We start from the raw sequence: 27,606 nt of genomic DNA, 5'->3' as shown, positions 1-27,606 counted from the left end.
ATGGGGCGGCAACACAATATCCAGGGTTCTGTGGCTCAGAGCAGTTGAGCACTGACAGAACACTGAGGAGGTGAGTGAAGCCACAAAGGGGAACAGAGAACAATCCCTAGGCAGGCTTACCTCATTATCTGGGACCTGCCATCAGTGGTGCGGCAGAACTAGGAAGCATCAGACATCCTGCATGGCCTTAAAGGCTTCCGGGGTCTACAGCATTTCCAGGTGTCTGACTCCAGTGCCACTGTCCAGGGTGATGGGCGCATCCCTTGGAGGATTATTTCACTATGCCAAAAGTAGGGCCTAACTCCCACTTGGAGGCTATGAGACACCCTTTATCCATCGAGGCTTGCCTCCTGCCCTACCCTTGTCCTTACAAGCAGAAAATTGAACTCTCCCGCTTTTCTTCTTCTCGGAGGGTGGCGCCATGGAGGCAGATCTTCACCATTCCAACAGTGACAATGGCTGGGCACCCTGCATAGCACTTGCGGCACTGTTAAGAATCTAACCCTACTGCTCTGGTGCCAGTGCCAACTCCATTGGAAATGCTTTGAGCCTAATATCCTGCTTTTCAGTTGTGCACAGGTTGAAGCTCTCACAAATGCAACTCCTGTCACTAATGTGAGTATCCCCCTCAGGCAATGTAAGCAACTAATACTGGGGTCACTGACCAGCGTAACAGCTCTTCAACCCTGCAGATCAAGGCAGGATGCATCACAAGGTTAAGTTCTGTTAGGGACACTAAGTTGAATAAGGGTACTCTAAACTACAAGATAAATTATTTACAATAATTTTTCACAGATAGCAACTGGAGAGAGACTGCAGAAACAAGAGTGTTCTGTGCATCATCACTGACAATAAGACAAATCTGAACTTGGGGGGAGCCAGATGCATCCTTTATGCAGCACCTTCCAGGTACTACTCCAGGGATACCAGAACCAGTCCCCTAAAGGAACTTAGAAGGAAAAGACTTCACGCACTGATGCAATAGAGCACACACATACGTAACATGGAATGCACATAAGCAAGCCCCTGAAAAACCGCACAAATCACCAGACAGGTTAGAGGCCTCTACTAGTATGAAATGTTAGTTTAGGACATAACACGTTACATCTCTTCCCATTAATGAAGGCCCACAACACGGACTTGTGTGGAAGATGAAAGAAAACAAAATACATGTTTACTCTTCCCTGACTACGAAGATAAGAGACTCAAGTTAATTCATTCCATTAGCTAAACCTGCAGCTCAAAGCCAAGCAGGGACTAAAATCTCCCAACAAGAAGGAATTCTTTACGTTGGACTCTGGGGACAAGAATTACTAGGTATAAGCAAAAGATCCCAGTGGTTAGCCTGGGTTAGCCCTAAACAATATATAGAGCTTGCTTATTAGAAAAGCTTGCATTACTTTTTGAGGTGAAGTTTGGAATTCACATGTGCATAAATATTTACCTGCTTTAATTTTATAAATAACACTATTGTTTCCTTTCCTCGTATAAGTAGTTTTAAATAGTTACATGGAATAGTCTACAGTACTAGTCATGGTCTACAGCCTAGGTGCGAGAGCTGAGCCACAATTGACCTGGGGTAAGTAGCTGGCTTTAGCATGGTAGAGACCAAATTTTAATAGGTCATGAGCTTTTGGAGGTTAAAAACCAATTCATCAGAATACTGCTGTGATTACTGGTATAAGGGATCATCTATCACAAAAGCAGGTTTACCTGGGTGGTAGAACAGATCAGATTACCCAAGGAGACTGACTGATTCCATGTTAAAAGGCTATTCTCGTGTCTGAGGAATGAACACTTAATAAATGACTGGTGAAACGTAAATATAAAACTCAACGGGTTTGTGTCCTGGCTCTTAGTCAGCCTTCAGGCTGGTACTTTCACTCTTGGGCCACTGCAAGACAGCTTGCCGTTAAGATCCTTTTTACTGGTTACTTGCTGACAAAATATTGGATACAAAAAAAGTCATCAACCGTCAAATGCATAAAATTAATAATGCTTCAGAATTTTGTTCAGCCACTAAAATGCAAAAGTAACAGATAAGTCTTGTTTCCTTAATACTTTTCTTCCCAATATAAGAAGAACTGTGATACTATGCAAATTCACTTTGCTATGAACAGACACTGGCAGGCAGATAACAGGTTCCAGGCAATGCTGACTGTTTACTCTATCTGAATTGTCTCATGCTAGAATCTAAAATATGCTACTCATCTAGGAGGAGCATCTCCTTTTAAAAAAGGACTTACACTTCAATATAAAACAGAATACTTAACCAGCAAGCGTAGGAACCTTTACCCTTTCAACTGCTTCTTTCAATCTCCATTAATTAAAAAAAAAAAAGTTTCCCTTGAAATCAAGACATGTTTGGCAGTTAGGGACTGGAAAGAAAACTTCACAGTAGCTGACAAAGAGCTGCAAGTAAAATATGTTTCAGTGGTCTCAAAATTGTGAGTACTGTATTACTCTATACCAGGGGTTGGCAACCTGAGGCTCTGGAGCTTTTAAGGAGCCACTTGCGGCTCCAAGAGCTGCCACTGTTGGCTCCTCTTGTGGCTCCAGAGACCACTGCTGATTAAACAAACAAACAAACAAAAATCTGAATTCAGTTGCCCACCATTAGACCAACTGAATTTAGTTTTGTTTAAGAGGAGGCAGCCAGGGCCACTGAGCAGTCAGCTGTGGCAGGGAGCCCAGAACTGAAAGATGCAGCAGAGCAGGGAGCCACCCTACCTGGGAGAAGGCTAAACCGGCAGGAAAGCTGGGGCAGAGGGCGTGAGGTGGGCAGTTGAGCCTGCCCGTGACAGAGCCTCGCAGCCCACTGCGAAGGCAGCAGGGAGTAGCAGAGGAGTTGCATGCACTGAGGCAAGTTAATTCTGGTGGCAGTGAGGGTGGGGGACAGACTGGGGCTCAGAGAGGTTAAAGCCTGGGGATGAGGGAAACAACTTTCTAACTCATACAACTCATTGAGTGTGCGCTGTTCTTAAATAAGGGGTGACAAAAAGTTCATCTGATGTTATTTATTAAGGATTGTCTCATTCACACACATTGCAGCTCTTCAATGATTGATTTTTTAACTAAATATGAAAAATGGCTTTTCTTGCTATTTCATTTGCAGACCCCTACTCTATATCAGCAGTTCTCAAACTCAGGTCTTGGTGGACCACTTAATGATCTTTCCAAATCTCTCCTCAACTTCCACAGACAGCAATAAAAGATGTAGTGTGAGCCCACTGTTACAACAAAATTGTAGGGCTGTGCGGTAGGATACATGTGGGCTAGACTGATAAGTTACCAAAAACTTCCAGAGGAAATCAGTATTTGCTGTTGATCATGACTTTTCTCTGCAGACTGGTACAGGTGATTCCTATGCAGAACCATACTGCCAAGAGAACAGCTAAGGAATTGTGGGAAGGGAGTTTTATGAGGTATGGAACTCAGGGTGATTGATTTTGAGAACAGGCCACATTCACAGCAGTTACCTTCTCCTTAGCATCCTCAATCATCTGGATCCATAGAGAATGAATCTAATGATTAAGCAGGTGCTGCAAAAGGTACTACAAGAAACAGGTGAAGACTGGGATAAGAAACTGCCATTCGTGTTGTCTGTACTTCAAAGCAGTGAACAATTAACTACAAAATAGCAGCCATACCAAATTCTTTTTGGAAGTCCTATGACCCTGCAGAGCCTTCTGATATACCCAGGAAAAGGGAAAGAAGAGGCAGTGTTCCCTCCACTTTTTCTACCCTTGTGTGGAATAAGTGTGGATGTGCACCACCAGCAGAAACATGGTGCTGGCTGTGGGCACAAGAACATTCCACTAATCAGCTGGGCAAGCACCTGAATCTCTCCTGGGTGGCTGCCCAAGTACTTGGCTTTCAGGAAACACTGGTTACCTAATGGGTAAAGAGTTACTGACTGAACTTGAGAAAATGGAATTTAGATTAACAGATGCAGTTGGGAAAGCAAAAGACTGTGCAGACTCTGGTCATTCAAGAGATGACCAACGTATCTTAGATGAAAAGGGGGTGGACCATTTTCAAGTATGAATAAAATTTCCCACACTACAATGCAGATTAATAAGGGGAAAAAGGAGAAAATGAGTACACACTTGTAATTAAAGGTGAGGCCCAAATATTAGGTAACCTTTTGGTTTGTTTTACAGATAGAAAAGGGGAATGCCTGACTGCATCTGAACAAATCCCCGGATTAGGACTGTTACTTGGTACTACAATTTTTACAGTTGGCTTGCTGCTTATGCTTGCTTTGCATTACTTGTCTGGTGGAAAGTTTGTGCTGTATGAATTACATTTCTGGGAGAAAAATACCAGAGCTGCGCAAAGACAGAGTTTAGCAAAGGTGCTTGGGATAGTGAAGTCAGACACTGGACATTCTTATGGCATAATGGCCCTGACTAACAGAAGCAGCAAGGCTGGCCTTAGGGAAAATGGCACCCTGGGCAAATTTGTATTTTGGAGCCCCACGGGCATTGTCGTCTCCTACCCCCAAGCTCCTATAGGCTTCCCAACCCCTGCACTACCACCCTGCATTCCCTTTGCCACTAACCCCTGCTCTGCTTCTGCACCTTAACTCTCACACTGTTCCCCTAATTCCTTGCACTTTGCCCTTTACCTCTGCTTAGTGTAACCTTCACCTTCCTGTGCCACCAACCCTTACCTATTAGGTTATCCCGCTTTTTCTTTGCTCTCCTCACCCAGAACTACCTCTTCATTTTACCTCATAGCATCCCAAACTGTTCCCTCAGACATGCCAGATCTCCTTTTGCCCTTTAGCAGGGTTGCTCTTCCATTTCAAATTGCTTAATAGTTTGGACTCCCCCAATCTTTTGTTCCTCCCTCCAGGGTTTGGGCGCTGCAGTAGCCTGTTTCATCACTGTTTGTTCCCACCTCACCCTGTGTCTTCTCTATCCCAAGCATTTAGTTTGTGACCTGCTCAGCACCTCCCCAGGTGTGGGAAGTGACTCCCTGTCTGGTGTAAAGCCATCACCATTGCCCATCTTCTTGGTCTCTTCACGCAGTGATGTCTGTCTTGCGCTCTTCCCTTCCTGTTCTCTGGTTGAGGCTTCACCCACTCTGCCCCTTCCCCGCATCCCAGCAGATGTAATATATTTTCCAGTGTCCTAGCCACCCAGAGACATAATCATTAGCCCAATCACTAGCCTCATTGCCCTGGTGGCAAGCTTTATTTCAAACTCCAGGGCTTCTATTAATCACTGTCTGTAGAAGCTTTAACAATGCCTGCTGTTCCTTAACCTGCTGTCCCAAATAAGCCTAGAGTTGCTACCATGCCTCATGTTGCTTCTGTTGGTTCAATGTCCCTAGGGCTCTATTAGAGCCCATGGTGGGTCAGATACCCCTCACAAGTTCACAGCCCTTCAAAGAAACATGGCATGGATCTGCTTGAGTTGGAAGACGTAGATCTTAAAAATGCTGAGAAGTCGCTTACTCCAGGGCACTACCCTATCATAAGAAATTGCAAGCTTGTATTTACAAGGTTTGGATGAGAGCCCAAGGACTGATTGTTTTCAAGAAGCTTTTTTTTTTTTTTTTTTTTGCCCGGGGGGGGCGGGGAGGGTGGCCTTCAGGGTAGCCAGCAAGGTATTGAGAACAACAAGAAGTCTTGTGGCACCTTACAGACCAATAGATATTTTAGAGCATAAGCTTTCGTGGGCAAAGACCTGCTTCATCAGATGCATGAGTGGGGGCATGGTTTCAGAGGGGTATTTAAAGAGTGGAGTCCCAGAAAAAGGGAGCGCCAGAGCTGACAAAGTCTATTCAGCAAGGTGGAAATGGCCCATTATCAACAGTAGGTCTCAAAAGAGGAAAACACAAGTCAGATCAGACTGGGAGACATGAGCCATTGTCAGCGTCTAATGGGGAGATCCCAGTAGACAGGTCTCCCCATTAGACTCTGGCAATGTCTCATCTCCCCCAATCTGATCTGACTTGTTTTTTCGTCTTTTGAGACCTACTATTGATAATAGGCCACTTCCACCTTGCTGAACAGACCTTGTCAGCTCTGGCCCTCCCTTTTTCTGGGACCCCATTCTTTAAATACCCCTCTGAAACCATGCCCCCACTCATGCATCTGATGAAGCAGGTCTTCGCCCACGAAAGCTTATGCTCCAAAATATCTTTTAGTCTATAAAGTGCCAAAAGACTTCTTGCTGGTCTTGAAGCTACAGACTAACACAGCTACCTCTCTGATACTTGTCAGCAAGGTATTGTAGAAGCTGTTTAGTTGCTGATGGGCGAATCCAAGCATTAGACTACCAGTTTGGGGGCTTATGTACCTCATTCTTTGCACCTTGCCCTGAAGGAACAATATCAGACTGGCTCCCCAGGGCCCGATGACAATTTCAATCTTTTGTGCCTATCACTTAAAAATCTTTCTGTAATTAAGGTTGTTTTTTTTTAAACCTAACACAGTGTGAATTGGTTGAAGTGCTTAGGAAATCTCAGTGAAGGTTACGAAGGCTAATGTATGTCCTCTCCCTAATACAGGAGGGGCAAACTAGGTAATGAACTACACTTTTCAGGCTTTGGAGCAGGCCAAGAGGAAACAGGTCTCAATTAAAAGGCTGGGGCCTATAGGGATATGTGATGTTTGTCTTTCTCTGTGAGACTTGTGAATGGTTCTAGGAGCATTCATGCAACCCAGCTGGCTCTGGGGCTCCACATGCTGTTGTACTGTTCGCAGGGCCTGTTGTGGGTGCAGCTTGATGCTAGCAAAGCATTGTGAGAGTGCCCAGCCTGGAGAGTTAAGAGGCACAATGGTACCCCAGACATTTTGTCAGATTTTATTGATGAACCATCAAGTCTGTAGTTCCAAGTCTAATGGAACAGCTGAGAGATTGGCTCAAACTTTAAAGGATTCTTTCAAAAAAGAATTCAAGGTTTGAAAAACAGATCCCTATCATTGTCATATAGGCAATCACTGTACATGTGGCTAGACCTAGCTGTATGTTCCTATGAGACTTAGGCTCACCTGCTCAATATATGTCAGAGGAAAACAATTCAGGACCAGAATACCAACTTCAGCACAATTTTCACAACTGATCTTCACAGAATACACTAGCCTAACAATGAAGCAAGCAAAGCAGAAATCATTTTTGAGTAACGCGCCCAACTTTATCACCACTGGACACTAAGGAGACCTATTTATGTTTACCAACAAGGAGAACAGAAACTAACAAAGGAGACTGATCCACATGCAATGCCAACTTCTTATCTGGTTAACACAGAAGAGGGAGGAGATGCCCACAGAAGCAGGAAAGAATGATTTAATGAGCACTAAAAGAATTGTGGAGCATTGGGATGAAAAGACAAACAGCATCTGTGTCAACATCCAACTCTGAAATACAAGCAATAGAAGATGCCAATACTGAGTCTCTAAGTAAGATATAGGAACAGTGGGTGGGGAAAACTGATGTTGCTGAACAATATATTTACGCTGATTTTAACTAGTGGCTGAAGGCACTTCTTTTGTGTTATGTCACATTCACATGCCATGATCATGTGCATATATGTGCAGCTATTAAAATATAAGTTGCTAAAACACAGCCTGGCTACACTCTGCAACATACATTTTCAGTTTTGACTTCCTTGGTGTGTTGTCTGCTGGATTTTTTTTCTTCCAAATTACTGCACTCTGAAACTTGAGGACAGAGGAGCTTCACCCTCCCTCCTTCTCTTCTCTCCGCCCACCCGACTTACACAGTGATGCCCTGGGCTACATGGGTAGCCAATGCCTGCACAAGGCAGCTCGCATGATGGAGTCGAATGTTTCAGATACAGCCCCATCCAAACACTATAATGGCCAGACATGGTTTTAGGGTGTAAAAGAAACCCTGATTGGTTTCTGTGTCTGCATAAAACCTCACGGGAGTTTGCAAATGTGCCCCCGTGCCTGAATGGCATGGCCTTTGTCCCCTTACAGTAATTTACTTTTGAAAATGTTATTTTTATTTCTCTGAGCACTTCATTATTCTTCACTGACATGGTGCACAGAGCTATTAAGCATCAGGATTTTAAACAGCCAGAGATCATGGAAAATATTCTGTCTGGCTGACAATTTCTGCAATCCCGTAGCCCAGCATTTCTAATGTAGCATTTCCTAACTGTGCTGCAACTTCAATTTTTAATTTTAATTTTTCCCCCCCTACAGAAGTTTATTCTTTGGGACCACATGATAGCCATGATGACAGCTTCCAAAGGCTGGTGTCAAAACTCCTTCAATTTCCTTTCATCCTCCAATGGAGATTGCCTTTATCATTGATGGTTTTGCCTCACTACCCAGCTGCCTTATGCTTTTTCACATGGGTAAATTGTAGTTCCTAAATATTCACTAGAGGCCAGATTTTTAAAACGTGAAAGCACCGAGAGACTTTTGAAAATTCTGAAGCATAGGGGAGAAATGACTGAGTTATGGGAAAGACTATGCCAACCAGACTGTAGAGATACGGAGGAAAAAGGAGTCTATAGGAAACAGACCACTGTACAGGATAACAATATGGAAGGTGCTTAGTTATCTGGCAAATTAGAAGTCTGTTTTAAGAACTTTTTTTATCTTGAATGCTTTTGTTCTAAGTCAATACTTGGTTTTAAAGAGACAGTTGAATCACTGATTACTACCACCACTGCTCAAGAAAGGAACAGACTTGGAGGTACTGGACATAGGTCAGATCCTGTTGAGGTAACCTAGGTTGATACACAGGGGACAACCACCAAAACCTGGTCTGAGAAATTCATCATTCCACTCCAAAAGAAGCAACAAGATGACTGAGACCTAAAGGGACAACAGCACTCAAAGTGACCAGTAGGGCGCAGAAATACAGTTGGCCCAGGCACTGAGATATTTGCTCCTAGTATCTAAAGCAGTTTCTCTCAAACATCTGCATATCCCTTTTGGGACTTCAGCCTTATTGGTGTACCTCCTCTCCCAGTGCTGTTCCAGTGCGTATCTCCTGATTTTTAGTAATGTATTTTCTGCTGCATACCCCTTGAAATCCTTTCAAGAACCACTAGTGGCACACGTACCACACTTTGGGCAACACTGGTCTACAGGAATGTTTCGGCAAGTTTGAGGGGCCAGTTACTATAGAACTTCTTGCACTAGTTAGTACATTCTCCAATATACAACTGGGCTTCAATATGAAAGATTTTTCTACCTGTTCTGCTTGTACAGAGAAGGCTTAATCGGTATATAAGAAAGCCAGTATTTAAGTATACCACCAACTGATCTGAGGAAAGCTGAATTTTAGGCTTTGCATTTTCATCTAAGCTAGACTTCAAGAGTAAGCAATACACAGATTCATAGCTAGCAGAACAGAGCTTCAGTAACTAGAAAACAATTTTAAAGGTAAGTTTTTCTGCAAACATAGTAGAATCTGCTTTTGTGCATTTTTGTTTTCTTCATTTGTATAGTTATTGCTCAATTTAATACACAAATTTCCAGTTGTCAATATCATTCCAAGCAATGACAATCACACAATCTCTCGACCATAATCTCTGTTCAGAGTTTATTTAGGTCCACTAACTCATTGCCTTCATGCTTCATTTTTGTGCTGTGCTTTCCTTCACATCAGCTAATTCTCTAACTCAGATTAGAATAAGTGGCTCCAGAGATGGTCTTCAAAGCTCATTTTGCTGTCCTTGGCAGTTATTTATCTACTTAACATGTCATCCTTTGTATTCACTATCCTCTACCTATCCAGTATCCTACTCCTAGCTCCTGCTTAGAAATAATCTTCACTGGTTATAAAATGAAGATCATACATGACTAGACAGTCAAAACAAGGAGTCCTGTGACACCCTGTAGACTAACAGATGTACAGTAAACCCTCAGTTTTAAGGACTTCGGGAACATCGGATATCTGCCACCCCTTGATTGTTCCCAAAGTCCACTTAATGGATGCCCATAAAATCCTAAATCCTGCCACTCTCCCCCACCCTCCAAAAAAGACCACGTACTGCAGCCGCCACCGAACGCTCCACCACAGCCTGGACTACTGCCAGATCCACCACATGCTCCTCCCCACAGGCGGGGCACACACGCTGGTAGACCACTTGCATACATGCCCCAGTCCTGCTGGGAAGAGCACGTAGCAGCTCTGGCGATGGCTCCGTGCCATGCAGCTACAGCAGCAGCAGTTCGAGAGTCAGGGTTTGTTTTTGTTTTTTCTGTTTTTTTGGGGCGGGGGGAGGGGGAGGTAGGGGAACAGACTGGGACTGCCTGGCCAAAAGGGGAAGGGGAATAAACCCTTGTATTTAATGGACTTTCAAGTTTCACGGACACCCATCCTTACGATTAGTTTGTTAAATTGAGGGTTTACTGTATCTGGACATAAGCACTCACGGGTAAAACCCTCTTCATCAGATGCATCTGATGAAGTGGGTTTTATCAGCAAAAACTTATGCCCAATTAGGTGCCACAGGACTCCTTGCTGTTTTTGTGGATACAGACTAACACAACTACCCCTTTGAGACAGTAAAAGAAATGCCTAATGAATACTGCATATCCACACACACACACACACACACTCTCTCCCACTGAAACCTGCACAAAATCCCTCCACCAGATGGCAGTTTTTTATTGTGGGGTTTTTATTTATTTTTTATATTTATATGTTGCAAAACAAATAATTTTCAATGATACAATTATGTCACAGTAGTCATCACTGTCATGAAACCTGTGAATTTTGCCATTCACCTCAGTTCGACCATTTAAAGTCACTGCTGTCACATAACTGACTTTTACTATTTATATGGATCCTGCTGGCACACATTATCAGCATGCTAGTTCATTTTAATCTAGTCCAGTTTCATGAGAACTATATGAAAGCTAGCTAACAAACTGTTAATGAATGGCAGCAAGGTCCTAAGGTCATTGAGACCGCAGCATGATTTTTTTTTTTTAACTATTATATGAATTACACAATTTTATTCTGACAAATCTGTATCCTAATTAAACCCAAAATTAAAAACACTATGAAATTTAAAGTAAAAATCTAAATGAAACTTCTCAATGTTTCTGTAATGCTTTGGCTGAGATAAAATGGAATTTTGGAAATATATCTTGTTCCAAAACTATCACATTTTCCTATTAAATGTTAATGCCATGTTTCAACTTGCTGTAACCTGCACACCATTATATTTTTATATTTCAGTTGTTCAGGTTTTTAGAAAAGAAAACTGTGTGTGTGTGTTCATTTGACCAGGCTACACAAATAAAATTTTACTCTAAGACAGTGATTCCCAAGCTTTTTTCCCCACCAACGACCCCCTTTAGCATCTGACTCAATATCCCAGACCTCTTTCATTTCTGCTTTTACCAGAAGGTACTCAGCAGCATGGAAATGCTCCTGTCAACATAACATCTCACTCACAATACATCATGGTGTGCAAAAAAAAATGGCTTCCTCCATGTGTCAAAATGCCAGAATGCCATTCTAGAGTGTTCTGGCCCTGCTTCCAGAACAGACCGCACCGTGGACTCACACAAACCAGGGACCTCACTATTAGACTCAATAACTGAGGGATTTGGGTATGCCCTAGAATGCAGAGTACTACAGATTGCACAGAATTTGACAACAGCACAGTGGTCCTTTATCTTTAAAAATAAAAGGGGGGGGGGGCAGAACAGCTAAGTCCTTTACCACATTAATAGTAAATGGGTGGGTATGCAGGCTTTTACTATATATTTAGTGTTTAATATTCCGGATACAAACAAACGTGGCCACAGTTGAATCTCTACAATTTTTCAAACATTTCCAGAACTACTACTCCCCATTAAACCAACGTCAAGTCTGAATTTTTAAGTAAGTCATAAAGCCACGTAAACATCTGAAAACCAGCAACATACCACCACATTACCTCTTTCGCTGGCATCATCTACAAGTACAATTTCTTCCAGCAAGTGTCGTGGCGACCGATTTATCACGCTATGGACAGTTCGTAAGAGTGTACTCCAAGCCTCATTGTGAAACACAATGACAACACTTGTTGTAGGAAGGTTGTCTGGATATACTTTTGTTTTACACCTGTAGACAAACATAAATCATACTTTTAAAGGTTGAGCCCTCAATGAATAGCTTTTATAACCATTTTAAAATATAATTTATTGGTTATAACATTAAAATACATCTATAGTAAGATTTAAAAACAGAAAAAATGAAAAGCCTAAGTTTTCAGATTTAAAATAGCGAATAGATGCATTTGTGCCGTAACACTTCTCATGTGCATTCCAGTTTCCTTGGTCTTTTTAACACATACTCTAAGCGTTAAGAAAAGCACTTGTTACTATAGTATTCTGAACTGTTCAAAGCCATAGTAAAGAGGCAGGGAGAGGACTGAGGAGTGAATGGCTCAGTGGATTAAGTAAAGGACTGGCAAGCTTTTCTCTTCCAGTGCAAGTCTTGCTCCCTGATCTGGTCAGGAGTAACCAAATGTTACTATCTGACAACTATTCGGTTATGTGCAGTGCATAAACTGAGTTGGTGAGAGCTGGATAAATATGGCATCCTTGTTAATACCATAGGCAAACACACGTGACCTGCATCTATTTGTTCATTTCTTGTACTTCCACCATATACTTGTTTTGAGAATAAGGAGAATTGATTGCCGAGGATGCTGCCTCTGACTATTAAATTAGACGTGTAGTCACTTTAAGGAAAAACTTAAGCAAAAGCTACACAGGCTAGAAAATTTATATTTTTACAACAGAAAAAAATCAAAATTATATTTGCAAAAGCAACTTGTTTGGAATACTGTATAGGTGGAGGAAAGAGCAGCATTTAGCATAGCTAACATTTAATATGGAAGATTTTTTAGTACTTTAGTAGTTATTGATATTTGGAGAAAATGTAAGATTTTAAAATACGCTATAAAATTAACGTAAGCTCTTTGCATATTGAAATTTATCATTTATTTAAATCAAGATAATATTCACACAATCCTTGCTACTGAACAGAAAGCCACATTAGAAGCCCTACTCTAGGGTACAAAAATATTTTTTTCTGTTTTACATGTATTAGACATACTATAAGAACTAGTTCAAAGGCAAAAAGGTTGCGTATACATTTAACACATTTAATTTTACACAGCTGAAAGTAGACAAAAATGTTCACATTTGACACTTAGAAATTTGTACAGAAGACTATGAATTATGTAACCAACAGCATCAAAACTTAAAAAGCCAATGTCTACACTACAGACTGGATCACTGTTTTTCAGGAAGCAACCCTTCACAGAATCAGGTAAAAATAAAATCGATATACTGCACATACATTTAAAAAAACTGATGGAAATCTTTGAATTACAGTTCTAATTTAAAAGAGACTACAAAAAATTAGCACGTTGTTACTCCAAAACACACAATCATATGTGAGTTACCGTAAAATAAAGTTTCAGTACTATCAAATCTGAAGATTCAAAAAGCAATATACAAATGTAAAATCAGAATTAGAAGAGGACAAGAGAATACAATTTATGGGGCTTCATTTTTAACAGTAAAACTTTTTTAAATTTCAAATTGTGGTTAAAGTGCACTGCAACAGAACCCATGGTAGGCAGTACTGAGGCATGCCAGTCCAAAAGACACACCAAGAGGCATGCTGCTTTAGGAAGCCTTATGCTGGCCAACAGCCTTCAGTTCAGGGAGTTATGAAGAATGTGCATCTCTCTTCCAGCCTTAAGGAAACAGCCAGCATTACTGGCCAGTCTGAAAGAACAGGGCAATGGGCCTGCAGCCTCTTTCTACTCTATCAATTTGCAGAAGATAGTGTAACTAGAGGCACTGGCCAAAACCAGTTATCCTGCTTGGAACATACGTACTACATTTGTTCCTGAACGCTGAGTGTAATGGTTCCTCCAACTGAAAGCAGAAGCCAAAGAGTTAGGAGAGGTACGAGCTCTAACAAGCCTTACTGAGGATGAGCTGAACTGAGAAACCATCCCTGTCCGGCAAAAAAAAAAAAAAAAAAAAAAAAAAAGGGAAAGAAAATAATGGAGCTCAAAGGGCATCTAAGCTATGCCAATAAGGAGCATCTGTCAAAGGATGCCTTATTTTGGCATTTCAAACAGTTGGTGCTTAGAAAAATAGCCATTTGTTTTACAATTCAAGCCCTGCATGCCTCTCATCTTGTACCTGAGCCAGGTACAATCTAACTTTACGTCAAATTAATGAACATTAAGTGTGAACAAAGTTACCTATCACATAACAATGAAAGTCACAAAAACAAAGAATATATTATAGTCATATAATGAAAGGGTTATTTACTTTTTGTGGTTCTTTGAGATATGTTGTGCATATGTATTCCACTGATGGTACATATGAAATGGTGCAATCGATTTTGGATTCTTTTGACAGAAGTACCTACTTGGGACTGCCCCTGCTCCCTGAATTTCCTTGTACTCCTGGCAATGGCATAACAAGCAGGACAACCCCAACAATGTTTCTGTTCCTTCATCAATAAAGAATCCAACTATTACAGGACACTTAGTGGGAATGGACAATAGCTAGTGGACAGCATACCCCAAAGAATCACAAGTACTATTCTTCCAGTGCTTGGTGACTGAGGTGACCAAACTTCATGGGAGATGCATGGTGGGAGACTAAATGACAGTAAAATGGACCTCCCAAAGTAGAAGTGTGTAAAACCCATACACTGCACTCCAAAATGAGTGCCCCACATATGTCTGCTATAAACACATTCCTGGAGTGAGTAATGTCTCTTCCTAGAGGGGCTACATAAAGAGTAGCAAAGTCTAGTACAAATAGTAACCCAAATATAGACAAAAAATACATTGCCCATTCATCCTTTCTTCATAAAATACAAGTTTAAAAAATTCCTTAACAGCCTAATCTTATGAAGAATGACAGGTCCTTATGCACATCAAAGTATCTTCCATTACCAGAATACATAGCTCTGGTAAAAAAAGAAATCTGTTTTTAATAAAGATAGTTTGACATTCGATGAGCAACTTTTCTCTTAACACTCACTATCATCCCGTATTCATGTTATTGGGTGAATCTGGATTTTATAAACATTAGAAACAGGTGCAGAATTTAGCCTTCCTTCTAGAAGAGCAGAATAGGCAACTGGATTGAGGTCTGAAAGCCAAGACCACCTTTGCTGGGCTGGTGCCTGCATTATCTTTACTGGGTTTGGTACAATTATGATTATTCTTGGGATTGGGAACCGGATGATAGATGCATGCATATGGCTCTAAGATAGTCATGGACTGATTTGTTTTAATAATAGTAAGGCTGCCCTATAGTAAACCTCTGCTGCTAGACTGTCCACCATTGGGTCCTTTGATTCCACTACCTCCTCTACTGGAAAGTTCATGCTGCTGGTTGGTCCTATAAGCCAACTGGCAGGGGCCCTACCACTTAAAGTACCTGCCACAGCTTCATCAAGTGATGAAAATGAAAAAGCTAGTGGAGGGAGAGGGTTGGGCTGCAGATGTTCCTGATCTGTGCCTGCTTGGGTGTCTCTCAGGGGCTCTGGGCCTTGTGTTGATTCTGGCCTTAGAACTACCCTTCCATATAGTCTCCTGAGGTGGCCTAACCGAGGCTTTGGGACATTGTCAGAATTACAACCCTCTAGATGATTGAGAATGGTGGTGGGTCGAGGCCACTGATCTAGAATGCCGGGAAGCCGAACTCTTGGTCTGGTGATAGGCCAATAGCGTCCAGAACGGCCACTGAGGGGCACTAGTCATTGAGGATGTCAGCATACTGGCTTTTCAGATGGAGATTTATTAGAGTAAATCGACATGTCCGAGACTAAGCCAGACGGAGATGACAACAGAGGCATCAAGGACCTAGCAGTTGGTGGTCAGTGGTGTTGGAGAGCAGTACTGGGAAAAGTGAGATTAGTGCCAGTTAAAGTTAGAAAGTAATTGGTACCATGTGATTGGTGTGAAAAAGCTGGGTAGTGGATCACAGCGCTGTGTTCTTGGCACTGGGGTGGCAGATCTTCTTGCTCTGCAGTTGATATCAAGACACTGGGCACCAGATCACAGGGCTGTATGGGTCAGTGCCAGGTGCTGGGCATGTAACTGCTGTGCTACAGTCCATCTGGAGATCTGGGTATGTCCTTTGGTTCAGTGTCCAGGAAGGTGGTGTGCCAAATCTCAAATAAATTAACCAATAGGAAAAGAACATCTGGATCTACGGTGGTGCCTATTCAGCATGGTGGCGGGGTCAAGAAGGTTTGCACCTGGATTATGGTGCCTTTGTTGGTGCCACTGATTGTCCCCCACACCGGAGAGGCTCTGGCTTTCAGTCATTGTGTAGTCCCTAGCTGTCTCATAAGTGTCCAGGGTAGATAAAGTCTGTCAGAAATACTTCTGATCCCCTGAAGAAGCACCGCGTGACTGACTCAATGGTGGCTGCACTGGCAACAGAGTCAACTGCTGAGATTGCTGGGTCTTGTTTGCCGATGTTTTCTGGAACTGAGACTCATGAGTGTGATACACCATGGGGCGGCGGGGGGGGGGGAGAAGAGGAAGTGCCCTCTTTGCACCTATTGTTGCTTCTATGGCACCAGAGCTGTGGAGTGGTGCTGTGGGGCGGTGCTGTGGGGCCAACATGCCTGTTTATGTGAGTGAGCTACAGCGCTGAGAGTCCGATACAGGAGTACATTCTCCTTGGTGCAGTTTTGCATGCTAAAGCCAGTGCACTGGAAATCAAGCTTGCACTCTGTGCCTGACAATCTTTAGCCATAGGTTTAAGAATTGCTTCCATTAAGAGTTGTCTAAGTCTAAACACATGCTCACCACAGACAGGAAGAAGGAACTGAGGGAGGTGTAGCTGTGGCAGCAGCATATAAAAGCAACTACAGCAGCACCACTTTGGGTGCTTTACAGCCACCCACAATGGGAACTGCTAAGGAAGAACGTCCAACACTTGTGCATTCAATGTGTCCACATCTGACTGGAATCAGTATGAACAAACACTCAAAGACCAATCACTTTTCATATTCAGAATGGACTAAACTATGGGTTCAAACACTTAAATGAATTTAGAGTTTTGTATACAAAAGATACACAGAATGTAAACATGGATTATTTGAGTGCCACCCTCTCCTCAGCAGCAGCTGACTAAAGAGGTTTCTTGCATACCCCAAGAACTTCGAGACATTGAATAGAAGATATCCACTGAATGTAATAGCTTTTACTCAGTGTGGATCAAAGTGCTGTACTAAATGATGAACAAACCATGGCTGTTGCTATTTACTTGCTTTATGAAAAAATGACAATGCTTTTCACTTTTGACACTTGATGACAAAGTTCTCAGATCTTCAAAATGACCAAAGTAAAGCTAATTCATTTGGGCAGCACATCCATAACACAAAATCCTATCAAAGCCCAAGCAGCTTTCATATTATATTGGTTACAACCAAACTAACATTCTATGGACCCAATTCACTGACTATACTTGTAAGCTGGTCAGCAATATATTGGACTGTGATATTCAGTGGTACACTGGAATGAGCAATACAATGGCTGTGGAGCCGTTACCATGAAACTGACAATACCCTCAGTGTGCTCCAGCCAACACTAGAGACACTCCTGCACAATAAGCACACCAACTTTTTAATATTAGCCATTCCACATGTGAACACTTCCCATAAGTAGTTTCCTATCTGATACTTTACAAGCTGAATGCAACAATGAGCCCAACCCTATTTAAACAGCAAACAATATGTGATCTCAAAATGTTCAATAACTCCCCTTTTAATATATGCAGTGCATTATGGGATATGATACTGTGTGTTTTGGTTGTGTTGCTAATAAAGTCTTGATTTTGAAAACAAAAAGGAAGCTTGCAGCATTCCTTCTGTGAAGGGCAACACACATTTTAAAAAAGAAACTGAAATTAAACGTGATGTAATATTAGCGTAATTAAAACAGGTTTGGGAGTGAAATTCAGGAAGATAATGGTACATACACATACGAAGTGTGAGAAAAGAGAATATGTAACAAATTTGTGAACGTCCTGCAATAAATATGTATCGCATTAACAATTATGTGTGAGCTGTTTTTAAAATGGGGTTACAGAAAGTGTGATTTGATGTTATTAAGGCCATCTCTTACTCATATGCCTTGTGGCTCTTGATTTAGAGATTTTTTTTTTACTGAATTCGGAAAAAAAATGGTTCTTCTTGCTATTTTGGTTGCTGACCCATGGTGTAGCTAAAGTGGTTCAGTATCATTACATATTTAGATTGCTACCGCTTCCAAAACAGACTAAATACTTTTGAAATGCAGGTAGATTCTTCCAGCCCCTTCAATCTAAAAAAGGGCAATGGATAGGTAAGAGGATTGCCATATACAAATAGGTCAGGGTGACCAGTCTTATCAATTACAAATGTATTATGTAGATTTTATTTTAACCTTAACACATACTAAGGTTCTCTCTCACATCAAGTAAGTTTTTCATTTTTTCCCCTCACAAGTTTCCAGCTTTAACTTAATGGCCCTTCCAATTCACTCTGTCCACATTTGATCTTGTGATGTCAAACAAGTTGGAAAGAGACAAGTAGATGACAGTCAAATTTCTTGTATATATCACAGAAAGAGGATTTTGAGAGTAGATATAAATGAGTAAAGCCTGTGAACCAGCTTAAGAAATATATTCTATCAATTAAGGAACTGACCAAAGGAAACCACAGTCACTGCTGAGGGAAAAAGTATACAAAATGGGCAACACGGATGGCATCACTGGTACAGTCAAGAAGAAAGATGATTAGATAAGGAACTAATCAGAGAGCAAGAAAGTTACATGAGGTCTTCAAGGGGCCAAGAAGCTTGAACTTATTGTCCAGAGAAGTGGAACACAGTGGAAGAATTCAAAGAGAGGCATTACATAATCAGCGAGACAAAAATTTTACTTGACTAACTAAAAATAATCTAGACTAATTTCTGTAAAATCCCACACATTCAAAACCATCAAAAACACTGCAAGATAAAGCAGTATATTGGTTACAGAATGTTAATTTAAACCTTACATTAATTATGAAGTTCTGCAGATCAAAGAACAATTGCATATCTGAGAACAAAAGGTACTTCTGTGAATTAAGTTCATTCTCAACAACTTTTGCCTGGATTAAAAAGCAACTAAAGGAGAGGAAATTTAAAGACACTGAAACTAGTCTAATTTTACATAATTAAGTCACAGTATGCATTGCTCTCTTGTTTAGTTTCCAAGTCATGACAGACTTTTTTTTACCCTTTTAATTTCTCAATACAGTTTTTAAAAAAAAAAAAGACTAATGTGTATTATTTCAACATTTTTCATATGAAACAACAGTTACTAACATTACAAAATCAAACATTAAAACATTCAGGCAAATACAAATCTGAAATCCATTTACTGACAATTCCTGCAAGCACTACCACCTCAAATACTACCTCATAAAGTTACCTTTAGGCTAATCTCACTGTATTTGGCATTTAAAGATTCCAGAGATATTTATTATTAGTTCTTTGAACTGAGGTATATGCTATGTTCACTGTTCAGTTCGTGTATATCATTCACTATAGCATTAAACTGATGTTCAAAATGCTACTATTGAAGTAGGGGTGCTTGTGAAATGATACATGATCAAGTAATTAAGTAGGCAATGTAACTGTGCAAAGAAACAGAGATAAAGCTGTTCCACACAACTTTAATGCTACCATTTCCTAACATCCAATACTTCACTTTCCAAACTTAATATATTTAATGTGGGGTGGGGTGGGGTGGGGTGTGTGTGTGTGGTTTCCTAATGTTTTAAAAAGAAACACACAAATTTTGTAATGTGAAACCTTAATATTGTTGCCTGTATTATCATCAGACGACTTGAAATCCTGGATTTTAATTACTGCAGGACAGATTGGTTGATCAAGAGAATTAACTAACTACATTTCCAGCAGAAGTAATCTTATCACCTGAAGACCAGCTACTACAGGATATATAACATGAGAATAATCCATTATACAGGCATGAGAGCCATTTAAAAGAAGCATAGTCCAGTACAGTGGTTGGCAACCAAAACAGAAAGAGCCATTTTTTTCAAATTAGGTAAAAACTCATCAATTCACAAAGCAATGCAAGTAATAAGCCTTTATGGTCTTTTACTTTGCAATTATTGCTTTGCGAGCCACAAAGACATCCTTAAAGAGCTCCAAGTTGCAGACCCCTGGCCTACTACAAAAATTTAGCATACTGAGAAGCAGTACTGCCAAATGACAAACTTGGGCCCGCTATATTTTTTCCTGATTCTGTAACCTTTCACCGGGCGGGGGGGGGGGGGGAAATGAAGTCAATACATTGGTATGTAGGGCACAGACTTATTAATGGAAGTTGAAAGCAATGAGTATAGAATTCATAGGCTCTTCCTACACAGCCCAGTACATGCTCCTCACAGGGCAAAAGGTATTTTGATGGGGCTACACAAAAGCAGGGAACAAGAGCATTCATTTGGTATGTCCTTCCCTCCATGCCCCCAACCCCATTCAGATATTTAATTTTATGGCATGCTTGAGCAGGCTGTTGAAGTGATTCATGTTGAAGTTTTACCAGGATGCTAATATATGCTTAGCAGCAAGTTCCATGCAAATAAAACTAACCAGAGATGGGAAATGGTGATATAGTAGCTTATGATTTAACCCAGTGTCCTTAGATTTGCAATAAAACTAATTTCCACTGACTATGAAGTTATACTTGAAACTGCGTTTATGATTCCCATAGAAGAAATTCTTACTCCTAACTAGAAAATGTGTGTTAAAGGCTCCTTTTATCTTTCCTGGATATTGACTGCCTCTTGATACTTTTACAGACAAGTCCATTATTAAATAACCACCTTGACACTAGCTCTAGTATTCATAAAAACAAATCCTACAACATGCCAAAAAGGAATCGACTCACTGGAATAATAAAAATCACTACTCTCCTATAGTATAAATATAACCAAAGAACCAAAAACAAAATGGCGTAACAAACTGGGACCATTAAAAAGCCACAATTTGCTGGACTTAATATACAACACTTAACATACAGCAATAGTTTTAATTTATGGAAGCATAAAAACCACTGCAAAAAAAGAGAGTCTATACCATAGCCGCCTACGCCTGAAAAGAGTTTCATCTTCAGAGTCTCAGACTGTAGTCATTTATGTTACATGGGCTCTGTTAATTTATGATTCACATACAAATCTATCAATCTTTCAACCAGTGACCTGAATACAGACAAAACCTTCATTGTTTCCACGCATTTTAATCCAACCTACTAAATTCTCTGCCTTCATTAGTATTTCATAATTTACCTGACATCAAGAGTATGAATTTTTCCTTTCGTCTTATTTCAAAGATTTGGATAGAAGAAAGGTCGCATAATCTCATGAACCAAGTAGAAATCTTCTTTAGACCCTGGAAACAAAATCCAAAATGGTCCTTAAAACCATTGTGGTTACAGAATTCAAGCAGAATTTCACAAAAGGAAAGTGGCAATTTACTAGCTCTCCTGGCATAACAAACTGTCCCTACACAAGCATTTTTGGACAGAAATATAGAAGGATTCTGTTCTCCAAATAGCTGAAACTAAACTAAGTTTCTTGCCAACTGCATTTCTCATGTTGGAACTACCAAATTTAAACTGAGGATGTGTGACAGCTCAGATCAAAGTGGATAATATCAGGTGTCTCAGTATGAGAAGCTAAAAAAAGCTTATACAATGCTTTGGCTTACATTGGTAACCTGATTTTTAAAGTTTATTTTTTTCAGTAAGAAGAACAAGATTTATACCTTCTGCTTTTGTTCAGGAAATAAATACCACCAAGAAAATTTAGGCCAGATTCTGAAACAGGATCATAATACACTATGCATTTTTTCTAATATGGAATTATCTTTGAAGAGCTGCCTGCTCTTCACAATAAAGTCCAAATTGGGGGGGGAAAAGTTTCTAAACTGAAAAAGTCCACGATCAGATGGATTTCACATTTTAGCACTACTAGAGTCTTGCATCAACTGCAACTTCCTTCAGTCTACATATCAAATAGCAAAGTTAACATGACTTCAGAGACATAGTTGGCTGATCTTTCAAACTAGTAACTTCATATGAGCAGCAGCTTTTTTTTTTTTTTGTTTTTTGCTAAACTTAGTTTTGAGATGGCTTTGTACCAACATGATGGCACTATTAGTGCTGATAGGAAAGAACGTTAAACTTTTAGTTCCTTCTTTGAATGGTCTCCCTTTACACTACTAGAATGTGAACAGAACAATTAAATATGCCTTGGAAGTATACAAAAATTATAGATCTAATCAATTCTCTATGCCCAATTAGCACACTATCACATGTAATCCACAAATCAGGCATAAATTAGTGGCTAAGGCCTCTCTATCCATATTCTCCACATTTGAATATGTATATATTTATATTATGGTCTTGTCACTGTGATTTGTGGTTCTCCTTTAAATCTTGTTGAAGATAAAATGATGAAGTTTGAGGATAAGAATGCAGATTCAAAATATATAAATACAGGAGTAAGTCTCCATTACTTGAAATTATGTCTGGGGGAAAAAAGCATCTTTATATATGTTCTGATGTGCTCACTTACCAGTCTTGATTTTAAAACACCTATTTAAGGAACTTAGGTTGGGAAAAACTAAGTTCAAGAAAAGCATGAAAGTCTGACTATCCCTGTCAAATTAAATTATGACTCAGTCAAGCAGTTTCTAATATCTCGCATGTGCTATCAGAGGCAGATCAATTTAAGATCTGAAAAGTTAACTTTGGCACCATCTGAAGTGTAAGCATAATACTTTGGGCAGGTCTACACTTACAACACTGCAGCTGCATCTCTGTAGCTCTTCAGGGAAGATACTACTATGCTGATGGTAGACTTATGGGCACAGTTAATCCACCTCTAAGAGGTGGAAGTTACATCAATGGGGGGACACTTCCATCAACATAGTGTCATCTATCCTAGGATTTTTTTTTTTTTTTTTTTTTTTTTTTTAAAAGATACCCAAGCGATGTAGTTATACCAACATACACCTTGCCTTTTATTACAAGAGGCACATGCAGGAAGTTTTGTAAGACAATTTCTTGTAAATATGATTCCAGCGTAAGCAAGAGATACATTAGGCCTTTTGAAAATGTCTCTTGTACCCGAATCGCAGGCAATGAATAGTCCTGTGTAGGTCAAGGAAACAGAAAAGCAGAACCCATTCCCACAGTGAACTCAAACAAAAAGCTGTCTTTCACAAAGTTACAAATCCTTCAATTACATTTTTTTCCCTACCAATATTTAGAGCCTTTCAGCTGTATCCATCCTCTGGTGGGATATACAACCTCATAAAAGACACAGCTGGGTACAGGGCAGCCACATGGCCAGGACGAGCTGCCAGTGTGGTGTGCTGACTCTTGAAAGCAGCAGCAGCACATTTCTCTCCTTTGGACACTGTCTTCCAGAAACTAAGCCCTCTGGATATCAACTTCCCTGGGCAGAAATTCATATCTGTGCCGGGTTCAAGCAATATTCTACAAACATATCAGTTTAAAAAAACAAAACAAAACACATTTTCTAATCCCTCTTGGCTGTGCAGGTAACCTTGAAATGTTACAACTGTAACATTGCACCCGAGCGTTACACCAATGCAGTGTTTTCTGCAAAGAACCTTCAACAATATCTGAGTCATGAACTGCCCCACTCACCTCAGTGATTTAGTTCAATCTTCAAACACTATGCATGTCACCACAATTATTTTATTGGTGATAGTTTTGGCACAAATATTAACCTTTATTGTGCAGTTACACCTAAAGACCAACCTCATTGTGCTAAGTGTAATACAAACAACTCCTGCTTCAAATAGCAGCTCTCAGGTTGAACTGCTTAATCTCTGATGTCAGCCAGCCTCCCCACCTCCTTAGGAACTAAAATATATAATTGTACATTACCTAGCTGCCACAACTTTCATCTAACCCAGGAAAAAAAAAAAAAAAGAGAACTCTTGTCCTTTAAGATGTGGACAAAAGCATGTAACTCAGGTGGGTGCATGACCAATACACTGAAGTCAGAGACTACCGTCTAGCAGTACCCACACATGGTGCTCACATCCCTCCCGTCACAGCCCCTGCTACGGTTATAGGAAGCGCAGCCCCATCCTGGCTCCCATCAGTTCCTTCTCAGCAAGGACTGCAGCGGAAGTCAGGCCACTCCAAAGAGTGCTGGAGCAGATACAGTCTGGGACTACTTGGCCAAACAAATTATTAACCAAGGTCTGATAAAACTGGGACACAGTCAAGGACTAGGCACATAATTTTTAAGACGACAGATTACATAAAGTTACTTCAAGAGGAGTTAGGAGCACAGCAGCTAAATTTTATGTACTGAACTACATTACCCTACAGATTGAACACGAGACATGTTTTGTTTGTACATTGGACACTTTAGTAGCAATGTATCAGTGCTCTTTTGCTATATTGATCCTAAGAGGCCATTGCTGTTATGGGAAATTTTGGACAAAAGGAGCACACAGAAAAATATTTTGGCCACAGTGAGGGCAATGCAAGAATGTGCATATGTGGGGTGGGGAAACTCCAAGTTTGTGGAGAATGGGAGCCATCAGTCAGCAAAACAGAGGAGCGAGTCTAGCCACAGGATGGCTGGAGAAGGCAACACATGCAGCCTACAACAGGCACTGAGGTGTATGGCTCCTAGCACAGGAGGCAGAGATGGGAGGCAGGAAGGGGACAAGACAGTGCCTGGTAGATTCACGTCTCCTATTTTGCAGTGCGTAGTCAAGCACACTTGCATCCCACAACCAGCAAAAGAGATGGAGGTAATAGCGCAGCGCATACATCCTACTGCAAAACACCAACTCCTCAAACCAGATACTGAGGAAAGGTCCATGAAACCTTCCAACTGCACCTCTATTGCTCCCCCTGAAAAATCCCTTTCTTCCTTACCCTCTTCCCCTACATATGTTCTCCAGGAAGTCTCTGTCAGGAAGGCCCTGGAGCTGCACTGAATGGAAATGGGAATGCAAAAATGCAATGTAAGGGGGCAACACTCCTACAATCTCCCGTCCTAATTTCTGCCCCTGGATACAATATCACAAATGTTGCTCTTATGCCATAGCTTCAATGATATTATCAAATTAGGCAGTATTCCCAAGGAAATGTTGCTCGGAAGTGGCAGCTGCTCTCAAATTTTTCTTGCAAACAAGTCTTTGCTACACTATTTCTAATCACTCAACTGCTCTGCTCTGCCAAAGCCAAAACCAGTATTCCTGATTGCCAATGGGGGCTACACAGCTGTTTGAATACAAGAGAGTACTGGAAAGTGAAGTATGAATCAACTCCCTCTCCAGAAGGTGGTCCACACCAGTAACAGTTATTCTTACAGCTCAAAAGACAGAGGCCTCAGTTGGGCATCTGAAGATCTAGCAATAAAATCATTCATGGGTATATAGTAGAAAAAAATCCTTTTTTAAAAAGTTAGTCAGCCATATTTTTCACAGTAGTACTTGTTTTAAATAATTGATAAAACATGTAGGTGTAGAAATTAGGTTTTTCACCTATTAGTCATTTGTGACTTATCTGGGTGGAGGAGCATTCCAAGGATTTTTCACACTGGACAGAGAGAGGTCTCTCTCTATTCCTAGTGTAGATTATGATAATATCCCAACACAAACTTATGAAACAATTTCAAAGCTTGTAACACAAAAGAAAAACCTACCATTCTGTCTGCCCCTCCCTGAGGCAGCACAAAAACAAAAGAACAAAAACAAAGTGGAAAAAAGGAAAAAAAAAATTGCAAAGCTTGCAACACAAAAGAAAAACCTGTGTCCTTTTAAAAATCCTGGGTTCACAACATGATCCCACTGCTATGCCACCATGTCATGGCTCCTTCCCCACTCTAGCAAGACAAATGCAGAAGTGGGGTCCAACAGAAGTGCCCCCAAAACCTTATCTACCAGCTTTTGGTATAACTTCCCCCCCAAAATCCTAAATAAAAAAATCTTAGATTTTGGGGATAAAATTCGCTGCCACCATCCAAATAATAATAAGGAAACCAGGGAGAGACTACTTGGGAAATCTCAGCCCCAAAAGTAAAATCCAGGACACAAACATTAACCAATACCAGGTTAATAAAAAGAAAAAAAAGAGAACTTTTATTATTACAACAATATTCGTGTTGCAAGCTTCATGACTAGATGGAGGAGTCACAAAGTAAAACACATGGGGAGTCTCCATCATGGGCCTTGAACTTAGTTACAAGGAGAGTAAAATAACATTCCTAAAAAGCGCACAGACATCAGATCCCACTTCCCAAACCATCAAACAATAAAGCCTAACAGACCCATCTAAACATTACCCTACTTACAGAAGATTGGAGGGCCTATTCTTGGAGGGAGATATGCTGTGTCTGTCTCCCTCATGGCTGGAAAGAAGAAGCAAGACCAGAGGACAGAAAAGGGAGGAGCCACAAAATTGCTTTGTCCCAGTTTGAAATTCTTACCTACATTCCTATAGCCCAACCCCACCTGGCTAAGGAGGTTAACACTTTTACTCCCAGGCTGGTGGCTAACCCTCATGATCATGACACAAGGAAAATACTTTCTACTGTATGTTGGGAAGAATGAATAAAAGTGGGTCCCATGGGGGGTTACAAATGGGGGAGAGTTGGTAACAAGACAGAATCAAGGGAGTCTTAATACTGATGTGTGGAAGATCAGATGGCACAGTCAAAGTCTTCAGCACTTGGTGGGGGGAGCGGGGTAAGGACACAATGCTCAGTTGGTCAGGTCTGTACCAGAACATGCTCTGGCTATTTTCCTGTATTAGGGGAGATGGAAAGCTAATCAGGATATTGCTTTTGATTTCCCAGTGAGGTGGCTTTCAGGTTCTCAAACTTTTGCTTATGGTGCTACAAGGAATAAGATACCAAAACCTACCTTTCCTGGCAATGTCTGAACTGGGGAACCTGCACCAGAGCCATGTGTAGTAGGATGATGTGAGGGCTAAGCAACCTTGAATTCTTCTCTTGGTACTGAGACTCACCACTTAGGGAATGAAGTGTTGACGCCCAGAACAGCATGGAACAGATTTATGACTCTGGAGCCATTGCTTTTAGTCGAGGGAAGGCCTTTCAGGATCTGAGGTACACCTCACAAACCAGTTTAATATGAACACTTTGAGGTAAGATTCCATCAAACTTTCTGGTCTAAATGGAGAAGAATTGCAGTCAACCACTTACCAGAGGTATGAGACTTCCCGCAAGAAGAAAATGCATATGTTAATGCCATCAGTTAAGTGACCTGGCTTGTTGGAAGATGGACAGTACTTGAACCCCATGGTCTTAGATTGCACCATGAAAGCCAATGCCTGAGGTGATTCCCTGGATATAAAAATAAGAGGTGTATGCGAGGGGCGGCGGGCTGGAACACCTACTCTAAAGCTTTTATTTATAAAAGCTTATCTGATTACCATGTCCAAACACTGCTGTTCTAAATTGCTGTTATGGGCAGTGAGCAGAAACAGAGGATGTGCTGCAGCATGGCTGGAACCATGCAAATCTTTCTACCCTCAAC

General features: G+C 40.8%; 1 protein-coding gene across 2 annotated transcripts in view; it reads right to left on the bottom strand.

Moving 5' to 3' along the window:
* GALNT1 (polypeptide N-acetylgalactosaminyltransferase 1) overlaps nucleotides 1–27,606 on the bottom strand; it is a 142,637-nt gene that overhangs the window by 55,021 nt on the left and 60,010 nt on the right. The window contains exons 1-2 of one of the 2 annotated variants that reach the window (XM_074988008.1): nucleotides 21,336–21,440; nucleotides 11,893–12,059 (exon numbers count right to left, since the gene is read on the bottom strand). Coding sequence is in view for 1 of the 2 variants with exons in the window: in XM_074988007.1 (XP_074844108.1) it covers nucleotides 11,893–12,059 (167 nt within the window). In the remaining variant the exon portion in view is untranslated. Of the gene's footprint in view, nucleotides 1–11,892; nucleotides 12,060–21,335; nucleotides 21,441–27,606 lie in introns of those variants that run through there. The other variant, XM_074988007.1, reaches the window with a different exon arrangement.

This window comes from Carettochelys insculpta, chromosome 2 (genome assembly GCF_033958435.1).
Source record: "Carettochelys insculpta isolate YL-2023 chromosome 2, ASM3395843v1, whole genome shotgun sequence".
Taxonomy (NCBI): Eukaryota; Metazoa; Chordata; order Testudines; family Carettochelyidae; genus Carettochelys; species Carettochelys insculpta.
This window is presented reverse-complemented; position numbering and strand designations above follow the sequence as displayed.